The sequence below is a fragment of the Polypterus senegalus genome, chromosome 11, assembly GCF_016835505.1.
Source record: "Polypterus senegalus isolate Bchr_013 chromosome 11, ASM1683550v1, whole genome shotgun sequence".
Classification (NCBI taxonomy): Eukaryota; Metazoa; Chordata; class Cladistia; order Polypteriformes; family Polypteridae; genus Polypterus; species Polypterus senegalus.
In genome coordinates, this window is record NC_053164.1 from 26,292,493 (window position 1) to 26,304,745 (window position 12,253).

The following is a 12,253-nucleotide window of genomic DNA, read 5'->3' on the forward strand; positions in this document are numbered from 1 at the left end:
CGCTACAGGCTTGACAAAGGCACCTTGGCTGCCATTAGGTATCAGGATGAAATCCTTGGACCCATTGTCAGACCCTATGCTGGTACAGTGGCTCCTGGTGCACGACAATTCCTGGCCTCATGTGGTGAGAGTATGCAGGCAGTTCCTGGAGGATGAAGGAATTGATACCATTGACTGGCCACCACACTTTCCTGACCTAAATCCAATAGAACACCTCTGGGACATTATGTTTTGGTCCATCCAATGCCACCAGGTTGCACCTCAGACTGTCCAGGAGCTCAGTGATGCCCTGGTCCAGATCTGGGAGGAGATCCCCCACAACACCATCTGTCATCTCATTAGAAGCATGCACTGATGTTGTCAGGCATGTATACAAGAACACAGGGGCCATACAAAGTGCTGCGTACAATTTTGAGTTGCTGCAATTCAATTTTGGCAAAATGGACCAGCCTGCCACATAATTTTTTCACTCTGATTTTTGGGGCGTCTTTGAATTCAGAGCTCTGTAGGTTGATCATTTTCATTTCCATCAAACGATGTGGCATCCTTTCGTTCCTAACACATTACCCAGTCTATATCAGTATAGATATCCAGGAGGATTTCTTTTTCCCATTGAGATCTGATGTGTTTTCAAAGTGTTCCTTTAATTTTTTTGAGCAGTTTATATATAAAAAATTCTATCTTCTACATTTTCTCATTGTAATGTTTCATTTACTGTTTCTTATAGTGGGAGATCATATATATTGGAAATTAATTAAGAATATTATAAGTATATATTAGGTACTGTATATTATATATATTCCAGCTCTCTAAAACCATTCCAATTTCTCATGTGGCCCCTTTGGGAAAAATAATTGCCCACCCCCAACCTAGATGAAGGAACTTACCACCCTGAACCACGTCAAATAGGCCATTTTTCAGTATCATAAGTATTCACCAAACTTTGTAAAAATAGATTTTCCTTTATTCCTGAAATTTTAACATTCCTGCTTTCTCTGGTGCCAATTCACAAATGCAGGTTTAGCACCCCCTGGCAATGCAGCAGTGCCACTCAGTGCACAGGAGGAGCAGTCCACATCTGTGTGTGCATTGCTCCTCTCAGCTCAATTTCTTTCACAATAACAGTTCAGATTGATCTACACTCTTAAATATAAAAGGTACCAGAGTGGTTCTTCAGAGCTGAGCCATAGGAGAACCATTTTTGGTTACCAAATGGCACATCCAGATGAAGGGTTCAGAAAGAACCTTTATTGATTCCAGATTTGTGAAATATCATTGGGTCATGATTTAAAGGTACTCTTTTGATATACAGTAACACAGACTAAGTGCAGGTGTTTTTAATTGGTTTGTGTCCTGCTAGGAAGCTTACCATACACTCAAAATTTCAGCTTTTGATTTTTTTTTTCTACATATTACAAAACGTTTTTTATTGCACAAAGAACCAACTTCATATGCAAAAACCCATCCCAGAATAAAATGGTTCTTTGTCAAGTAATAATTGTACGAGGAGCCATACAACACAGTATAGAACAATAAAGTTCAATAAAGAACCAGAAGTGTACCCATCTATGAGGTCACATTTGATCAGTCTCATGCTAGCATGCACACAAGACACACAAGCTACTTCAACAGCAATTACATACCAGTAGAAAATGGCATAAATGCTGGGTTCATTTTGAAGCATCCATCCTTATCCAGAAAATGTCCAGGATTGAAGGACTGTGGTGACTCCCATTGTGTTTTATCAAAAAGCACAGAGTGCAGTAAAGGAATCACCAATGTACCCTGAAACATCACACAAAAAAAACTCATGTCTACCAAACAAAGAATCCACCATGTCCTATTTACAAATTACAAATGTTCTACTAAAAGCTGAGAGTCTCTCCTGTTTCATACCTGTAAGTAACACAAGGCACAATATATCATACAGTGGATTCAGAACGTGTTCAGACCCCTTCACTTTTTCACATTTTGCAGTGTTTTAGCCTCATTAAGCAACACTCAATACCCCAGAATGACAAAGCAAAAACAGGGTTTTAGAAGTTTTTTTCTAATTTAAGAAACATACAACACTGATCTATAACATTGACACAAGTTTTCAGATTGCTTGTTATGACACTTAAAAGTTAGCTCAGGTGCATCCCATTCTATTGATCTTCATTCAGATGTTTCTACACCTTGCTTGGAATACAACTGTGATTTCACATGATCTTCAAAGACACACACCTCACTATAGAAGCACATAGATTTTACAAATTGTATCAGAGCAAAATTGAGCCATGAAGTCCAAGAAACTCTCTGTAGATGTTCACAATCAAATTGTGGTGAGGCACAGATCTGGGGAAGGTTATAAAAAATTCCCACAGTATTGGAGGTTCCCAAGAACAAAGTTGCCTTCATTTTTCTTAAAAAGAAGTATGGAACAATCACATCTTATCCTAGAGTTTGCCACCAAGCCAAACTGATAGATCATGACAACGGGGACCTCAGTAGGAGAGGTGACCATGAACCAGATGACCAGTCTGATTGAGCTCTAGAGAACATGTGCGGAGATGGGAGATTTTTTTAGAAGAATAACCACCACTGCAATACTTCACCAATCTGGGCTTTATGACAGTGTGGACAGACTGAGACTCTGATCAGTAAAAGGCACGTAAAGGACTCTCAGACTGTGACAAACAAGATTCATTGGTCTGACGAATCCAACATTATCAACATGTCTGGAGGAAACTAGGCACCGCTCATCACGATTCCAACCATGACACAACGTGGTGTCAGCATCATGTTGTGTGGTTGTTTTCCACTGGTAGTGACTGGGCAACTAGACAACAATGAGGGAAAAGTGAATGAAGCAATGTACAGAGAGATCCTTAATGAAAGCCTGATCCAGAGAGCTATGGACTTCAGACTGGGCTAAAGATTCATCTTCTGAAAAGACAATGACTGCAAGCACAAAGCAAAGATAACATTGGGGTGGTTAGTGGAAAACTCTGGAAATTTCCCTGAGTTACCCAGTCAGAACCCAGACTTAAACGCAATTAAGAATTTCTAGAGATTTTAATACATTTTATTAGATTTACAAAAATTTCTCAGGTTGACATTCTGGCATATTCAGTGTTGCTTGATGTTATGTTGCAACCTAGCACTAAAATTTACCAAAATATTTAAAAAGTGAAGGTGTATGAAAACTTGCTGAATCCACTGGCATTAATAGCAGTTTTGCCATTTTACTTTAGAGAACATGTTTAATGACTCACCGCTGGGATGCTGTAGCCCCTGAATGAAGTGTTCCGTGTGGTCATATGGGGTACATTCATTGGAGCAATGTCAATGAACCTCTGAATTTCATGGACTACTGCATCCGTGAAGGGCATCTTTTTGCGATGCTCCATGGCAGGTGTATGATCACGACCAATCACTGCATCAATCTCCTGATGTATCTTCTCTAAAGAAAAAAGTGAATAAGCAGTAGTTGGGATGCATTGGCCTAAATCTGGGACAGGATATACAGTGTATATTAAAAGTCTACACATCCTCATTGAAATTTCAATTTTCATTAAAGCAAAAGTTGATTTCAAGGTAAATTGTTCCACACTTTTTTCCACAGTTAATTAATACTACAGGTTAGAAGATCTTGATTATGTTTATAGGAAAATAAACCTTTTAAATGCCATGGTTATATAAACATGCATGCCCTTAAACTAATGCTTTAATTCCAGCAGAATTCTGTCTTGATTGGTCTCTATCACCCAATTTATTTTGGAAATAAATCACATTTTTAGCATTTGTTTTGCTTCACTCCTGGGAATTCCTATTTATTTCATTTACTCTTCATAGATATAACATGCCAAGTACCCTTCCTAATGAGTTTTCTCCTTGACCAGCTATCCGTTTTGATCCCTACATTGTCCCAACGTTTTCATATTTCTTCCACTTCTTAATAAGCGAGCGTATTTACATGCACACACAAAACTGAGTTAAGATGAGTAATCCAGTTAAAGTAGAAACCTGGCTTCTTAAAAACCTCCATTTACATGTATGAGTCTACTTATGGTATTTTTCCCCCTGGCAAAACACTCCAATGTCATAAAAAGGCACTAAAGAATGATTAAAAATCATTAAATGTAAATCCAAAACAACCATGGAGCCTGTGTCTCCTGAGCATTGTGGGGAATGTTTCTTTCAAAAGTAACTAAGTTACATTACTTTTAACTTACAAAAAATGTAAGTAAATATTTTATATAGTTACTTATTATAAAATGTAATAATTTCAACATAGCTATAGAAAATTGCTGGATTAAGACAAAACTAGTGCTTTGTTTATAGGTTGCTGTTACAGGATTGTAAGCAGAACACACTTTTCTGTTTGGCTGTGCAATTCAGCCCTGTAATCGAGTGGCAAACTGGTACATTTGCTTCCTGATTTACACCCAGTGCTCCTGGAATAATAATAATGGAGGTATTTTAATTAAAATAGAATAAGCATTGCATTAGGCTACTCATCACTTTAAAAAGCACACATTACAGTACTTTTAAAGCATTACTCTCAAAACTGCTCCTAAGATTGTACTGCTGAGCTTAGCACTCTACGCTCAGCTCATAAATACAAATGTAGCGTTTTCTGAAAAATTGAGACAGATTATTTCAGCCAGGAGAAGGAATAAAGCAATCACATAACTAGTTGCTGCTTCAGTAGTTTTATCTTTGTGGATGCTTCCACTGTTTTCTACCTGTGTGAAGCAAAGACTGGTGACCATGGGCATATGGATGCTAAGAGAGTGCAAAAGACATTCTTAGACTATGAAATCATCTAGTGCAATCTGGTTCAAGGTTTACAGCACCATATAACTAATATACTTGTAGAGGTATCTACTGTATGTGTGTTAACCCAGTTTCTGTAACCAGATATAAAATGGTATACACAGCATATTTGAAACTGGGTTTCGGTCACCAACCAGGTTATTAACGCATATATAAATGTTCCTAATGTTCTGTAATATATATAATGCTTCTGATAACAAATGAAGATGAATCATTATCATGTGTGATCTAATGGGTTAAAATATAAATGCTAGAAAGATTGGGTGTTCACAATTATGGCATGAATGTATGGAAAGACATTATTCCCTAAAAATAATGCATTTCTTTTTTACTTAAATAATGATAATTACAGGGAGAAGAAAATAGAAAACATTTCAAAGTGTAACATTCTGGGTCCTTCAGAGACATAATTAACTGTTTTGAAAGTTGGAGTATTTTTAATATTTGTTTATTTAATACTCAGTCACACTGAGGGCATGGCTCTTGACCAGTGAATAAGGAAGAGATGTAGATCTTCAATTCAAAAGCACACTCTCACATGAATGCATTTCCTGTTTATGATATGTGCTGTTTTCAGAAAGGATCTATTTATATGGATATATGGATTATGCAACATGAGTAACAGGAGATTTTTGTTCTTTTTTCTGTGTTCATTTTTTTTACTGTTTGCTGTTGTAGAGCATTTCTCATCATTGGCTTGTATTATATTGTAAACTTTTTTTTATCCCTGTTCTTCATTAAAATATAAGATTACATTTTTTTTTTTATCAGTCATCACTAAAAAAACACATGAAGTAATTAACATATAAAAAATAATTTTTTGGGGGTGTATTCCTTTAATATCACCAAAATGCTGAAATGAATGATGATGTTTGGACTTTTCATATCTACCTAAAAATAATTCAATAATCAGGCTCTTCACATATCTGAAGAATTATGAAGAAGTAGTTTACACTGCTAACTGATTGTGTCTTGTACGTTCCTACCTTGGATATGTGGGTACTTCATTAGGATCAGTAATCCATATCTCAGTGTAGTGCTTGTGGTCTCAGTTCCAGCCAGAAACAGATTTAAAACTGTCGCTTGCAGGTTGTCTTGGTGAAATTCTGTGGCAGGACTGCCATTTTCCTAAAAGAAAAGGAAATGAAGTTCCATAGTTAGTTCACTGGGCATTTAAACTTTTGTGAAATCAAAACTGTAATATATGTACTGAATAAAAAAAAAAATTAGGCAGCAATAAACTACAGTACTTAACCAGAAGCCATCCTTTACGGCAGTGGTTTTGCAACCTGTAGTATAAGTACCACTGGTGGTAAATGAAGAATTACTGGGTGGTATGTAAATGAGCACAAAAAAAGCCAGGAGCAGCAAGCACAAGCAACAGACACAGACAGAGACAAAAAGAGACACACACAGACAGACACAGAAAAAGTGATAGACAGATAGAAACAGAGGAATAGACAGAGACAAGAGAGTGATACACAGATAGACAGAGACAGAGAGCAACACACATAGACAGAAAATGAGACAGACAGAGACAAAGTGAGAAACAGAAAGTTAGACAGAGAGAGATAGACACAGACAGAGACACAGAAAGTGACAGACATAGACAGAGATGTAGAGAGAGCAAGACAGATACATGGGGGCATAGAGAGTAAGCCTCACAGAGCAGTTGCAGTAACATGCCAAGAATCACTTCTTGGGCTTGGATTTCCAAGTATACGAGGGACGTTCAAAAACTTTGTGCACTCTTTCTGGCACCTTTGCCCAATAACCACCTTTTTCCTCCCTCTCAAATTTTTGCAGCTTTCAATGTCTGGAAAACATTCGGGATTAAATCACTTGAAAATCTGTACATAGACAACATCTTTGCATCCTATGAACAATTACACTCCAAATTTAACCTTCCAGCAGCACATTTCTTTCGCTACCTCCGAATTAGAAACTTTGTTAAACAAAACCTGCCCGACGTTTCTCCCCTACCTCCTACTTCTACTCTGGAAAAAATATTGATAAATCTTGAGGACTCAGACAGCATTTCTCTAACATATAAAAACATTTTAAAGCCCCTCCCTTTCAAAGATCCCAAAGAACAGTGGGAAAAGGATCTTTCATTCAACATTTCAGAAAAGGAGTGGAAGGCAGCAATGCACAGCATTCACTCGAGCTCCATATGTGCAAGGCATACAGTTATTCAACTTAAAATCATCTATCAAGCACATCTGTCTCATTTAAAATTGTCCAAAATGTTTTCAGGGCAAGATCCAACCTGCGAGCACTCCAATCAAGTTCCAGGCTCACTAGGTCACGTGTTTTGGGCCTGCACCAAATTAACATCCTCTTCGACCAAAATCTTTAAATGCCTCTCAGACAGCCTTGGCGTCACAATCCCTCCTAATCCACTAACAGCTGTATTTGGTGTACCTCCAGATGGGATTAAAGTGAAGAAGGACAAACAAACTGTGATTGCCTTTACTACACTATTGGCACGTAGACTTATCTTGTTCAACTGGAAGAATCCTAACTCACCCCTTTTAAGTCATTGGGTAACCGATGTTATATACTACTTGCAAGTAAAAAAAATTAAATAGTCACTTAGAGGAACTGTGCAAAATTTTTTTTTAAAACCTGGCAGGATCTAATTAATAATATTTTAGAATAAGCATTTAAATTGAGGAAGCAGATTCCCTTCTCCTTTTCATTCTATTTATTTACTTACGTATCTTTTCTACTATTAAAATTTCACAACGTTGGCCTAGCTCTCATTCTCATTGGTTAGGGTTGACTTGATTTGAACTTAATTTTGTAAAATTTGACTTGTTTGTATGGAATGTTGTTTGATTTTAATAAATTTGATAATATGTTAAAAAAAAAAGATTCCGCACTTTTTAAAACTCTATTTATTAAGAACTTCGAAAACAAATTACATCACTTTCCTACATAGTCACCTTCATTTGCGATGCAATTTTCTCAGCGTCGTACCAACTTTTTAATGTCCACTTACTACTTCCACCTTAACAATTACCAACGAAAATATAAAAGTGTAGAAATGTTTTGAACTGCCCTCGTATATCTCTGCAGCCCAGAAACTCCACCCTGGCATTCTAAGTAGGTGGAGTTGACTTCATTGGATGTCAATAGATTCTATCTTCAGATCTCCAGAGCTCTTCTCAGTTTCAATATAGTTAAGGTTAGGGTTATTGAGAGTTATTTGATTCAAACAGTCAAAGGGTGTCCGCGTAAGGACATGCGCCGTCTCTGACAGCTGATAATGTAAAAGGGCTGGAGGGGATATTCAAAAAACATTTAAGCAAATTACATGAATAAAATAATTTAGAATTTTGTTTCAGTTTTATTTTTACATTGTAACCTTTACCAATTACAGGCTCAGATTTTGCCCATTTTATTTAAAATGTTAGACTTTAGTCTGCATTTTTGCCTTTCTTTCACACTATTGTGGCATTTTTAACCACTGAAAACCGAGACTTTTGAAAGTGCTGTCCAAAGCCATATTTTGCTAAAAACACCAGCTCAATGTTGCAGTGCAAATGAGTGAAAACCGAGAATTTTGAAAATGCAGACTGATTTGTCTGTACTTGTTACGTGGCCCTTTCCTGATTGGATCCTGCTCATTACAACATCTCATTGACTGACTGGTCTCCCTTCATGGAAGAAAACCATTTTCCAACATAGTGGATACAGAAGAGTTGCTTTCCATTGTGCTTGTTGAACTGCTTACCTGTGTGCATCTAAATTGTGTTTTGCTGCAAACTGAATGCTGTGAAGTCCCATGGCCAGCAGTGTTACCATCCTCTTGAAGATTTTTCTGCAGATGCATGTAGGTGACCAGTGTAGGTGAACACTTACATAACATCTATTTCCAGTTATTTCAGTGTGGGCAGAGATATTTTTGTAAATAATATGAAAGCACTTGTGAGGATGGAGATCAGTTTTGTTTTAAATGAAAACATAATGGTGTGGCCCCTAGTTTGTAGATTTTAAAAAAAAATAGCAAATCTTTCTGAAAACACATTTTTACATTCTCATTATGGGTTACGATGTGTAGATTGATGGACCAAATTAAGTGTGTAGAAAGTGAAGGGATCTAAAAAGTTCCTGAATCCCCTGTATGACCTTTACTGTCACCAGATAAATCACTTCCATACAAGTTACTCCAGGACAGAAAGATGGCCGTTCAGTTTCAGATTTTGTTAGGAGAAGAACTCTACCTGACTTTGCTCAAGAAATCACAACTGGAAGAGGCCAAAAGCCCTGGTGACTAGGGAGGAATATTTCTTTTTGAACATTGCATTATATCAAGTAAGGAGACCTGTGCCACCGCATGGAAAGAAAAACTTGCTGAATGCCAAGCTAACTCATTTCCTTCTACAGTTGTTCCTCAAATAAACACATCTCAGTTGCTGCAGATGCATTCCTTCATAAAGGCATTGTTGCTGTGGATTCTTTCACCTCTTTCAACAAGAGATCCTAGTTTCGTCCTTTTTCTAGATGAAACCATGATTGAAGTCCAGGATACTGGAGATATGAGGCAGCAGCAATAACCATTGCTGCACCAACAGTATATTGTTGAACCAAAATAATTGGGCCTTCAGAATTCAAACTCAAGCAAACTGAAATAAAATACAAACATTCTCTCATCTCTCTCCCTCTCCATAGATTGTATGATATTGATTTTTGCATTAAATACATTTTGCATTTCCTTTAGTCACCTGTTTCATCTTGATAAGGAAGGCGTCAATATAATCCCGTGGGTCATCATCGCTCAATGTTTCTTTGTGACCTTTGATCATCTCAGTGACAAATTCATCAATTTCTGTCACATTCTTCCGTAGCATGTTGTAAGTCCCAGGTAGAATATTCATCATACTTGGAAACAAATTGTATAACTGTGATGGAGAAAAGAGACAGAGACAGTTACCAAAAAAACCAAAGATGACAGAAGAATACAGTGGATTCAGAAAGTATTCAGACCCCTTCACTTCCTGCACACTTTATTGTGCCATCTTCAGGTCTCTCCACAGATGCTCTTTGTAGTTTAAGTCTGGGCTTAGGCTTGGCCACTCTTGGACAGTCAGAGACTTGTCGAATAGCCACTCCAGCATTCTATTGGCTTCACATCATCTTTGTGCTGAAAGTTAAACCGTCACCCTAGTGTGCGGTCGCAAGCATGCTTGAGCAAGTTTTCTTCAAGGACTTCTCTGTATTTGGATGCATTCATCCTTTCCTTGATTCAGTCCAGTCTCCCTGTCCCTGCCTGCAAGAAGCACGTTCATAGCATGATACTGCTGCCGCCATGCTTCAGTGAAAGGATGGTATTAGGCAGGTGATGAGTAGTTCTTGGTCTCTGCTAGACAGAATGTTTGCAGTTTTTCCCAAAAGGTTCAATGTTTATTTTTCACCTTATGAGACCAGACAATCTTTCTCCTCATGCTCTCAGTGTCTTTTACATGCCATGTGATAAAGTACAGGTTCTCCCTTGTTAGCAGAGGACTTCTGAAGCTCTATTAGAATGAGAGTAACTATTGGGCTCTTGGTTAGCTATCTGACCAAGGTCTCTCTTGCCCAGTTACTCATTTTGGTGCAAGAGTCCTGGTGGTGTCAAACATCTTCTGTTACACAATTGTTGAGGATCTGTTTGCTCCAGGGAACACACAACGTCTTAGAAATGGCATTATATCCTTGCCATGAACTTTGCCTCACCACAATTTGATAGTGGAGGTCTACAGAGAATTTGTTGGACTTCTTGAGTTGGTTTTTGTCCTGACATGCAGTGTGAATTTTGCTGCCTTCAATACACAAGAGTGGGCCTTTCTACATGATGCTCAGCCAATTCCATTTACTACAGGTGGACTCAATCAAGTTCTAGACACATCTGAAGGAGAGTTAAAGCTGAATACAATTTGTTGAAGTTGTAGAAATGAGGGATTTCAGTTTTTAACTTTTAATACATTTTGAAATCTTTCATTTCATTTTTTCATTGTGAGTTATTGATTGTAGGTATACATATTTGACAATTGTTTTCCATTTAAAATTAAATATACAAGACAAACGTGTGCAGAAGGAGAAGAGGTCTGAATACTTTTTTAATCCACTGTACAGAAAATGTTAACAGAAAATTAATCTCTGACCTGTCCAGAAGGGCTACTGATCAATCGTATATTTTCATTAATAAGTTTCAGCAGATGGACAAATCTTTTATCCTGGTACTCAAAGCGTTGCCCAAACACAATGGAGCAGATAACATTTGATACTGCACGACTCAGGAAGAAGGTGGGATCGCAGGGCGAGCCTAGGAAAATGGTATAAACTCATATTAATGTGAAATTAAATATGAGAGCTTGTAAACTTTCAAAACCATAGATTCTATACACTATAGCTGTTCAGTCACAGACCAAAGACTAATAATACTGTGCAGCCAGAGAGATTATGATTGGACAGACTTAACCCTGCACTTTCACATGGAGCTGATGATTAGCTGCCCCTTCCATAACCTTTTAAGTGACCCTGCACTCTTAAAAATAAAAGAGCCAAAGCGGTTCTTCTATAAAGCAACTGTTTTTTGTTCTGGTGATTCAAGAAAGAACCTTTATTTGTTTAGGCCTGAAACATGCTCCATAACAAAAAATATATGTATATATGAACAGATGATAACACATTTGTGAGACACTAATGGTCAGATGATTTTAATAGGAATCTGGCTGTTTACAATAACTCAGGCTTAGTTCAAGAGTTGTTGATCTGTTAGCATCCTTCTAAGTAGTCCACTATCCATTAACAATTTATTCTTTGTCATATGTTATGAACCTTTCAAAGCCCCCAAAAAAACAAATTCATATGGCAAGAAAGTCCCCAGAATGAAATAGTTCTTTGTCAAGAAAATGTTCTATGAGTGTCATTTTATAACCCTTATTTTTAAGAGTGTAGATCAAGTCATCTCTCGAGTATTTTTCACTAAATGTTCCATTTTACATAATGCAAGGTAAGCAACTCATATTACAATTTTGTTTAATGAAAAATTAACATCTCTTATATATATTTCTCTTCTGGTTCGTCCTGCTTCCACTTCAAAACCGGTCCCGCCCACACGCAGCCGACACGCCATTTCTCGATTCCTATTCGTCCTCTTCCAAACCCTTCCCCACGCTGCCTGCGGCCTCCCATACGTCCTTGCTATTTTCGTTATATTGCGACAGTTGTTTCCTATGCCTTTGTTATAAAATGAACGACAGTATCGTCTCTGTCGACGGGTTTTTGTACAATATCTCTATTCTGGGATCCGGCAACTGCCTGTTCCTATCAGTGGGCTATTTCTTGACACAAATGGTTCACAAAGGCAATGCACCGTTTTCCGTTCCTATTCTTACACCGCCGTGTGCTACGGCGGGCGTCGGCTATCTAGTCTGATGTTAAT

General features: G+C 37.6%; 1 protein-coding gene across 2 annotated transcripts in view; it reads right to left on the reverse strand.

Moving 5' to 3' along the window:
• Nucleotides 1–12,253, reverse strand: part of LOC120538760 (cytochrome P450 2B4-like) — a 45,291-nt gene that overhangs the window by 4,822 nt on the left and 28,216 nt on the right. Inside the window, exons 4-8 of one of the 2 annotated variants that reach the window (XM_039768215.1) lie at nucleotides 10,971–11,131; nucleotides 9,552–9,728; nucleotides 5,808–5,949; nucleotides 3,258–3,445; nucleotides 1,644–1,785 (exon numbers count right to left, since the gene is read on the reverse strand). In XM_039768215.1, the coding sequence (XP_039624149.1) occupies nucleotides 1,644–1,785; nucleotides 3,258–3,445; nucleotides 5,808–5,949; nucleotides 9,552–9,728; nucleotides 10,971–11,131 (810 nt within the window). The remainder of the gene's footprint in view (nucleotides 1–1,643; nucleotides 1,786–3,257; nucleotides 3,446–5,807; nucleotides 5,950–9,551; nucleotides 9,729–10,970; nucleotides 11,132–12,253) is intronic. The other variant, XM_039768216.1, reaches the window with a different exon arrangement.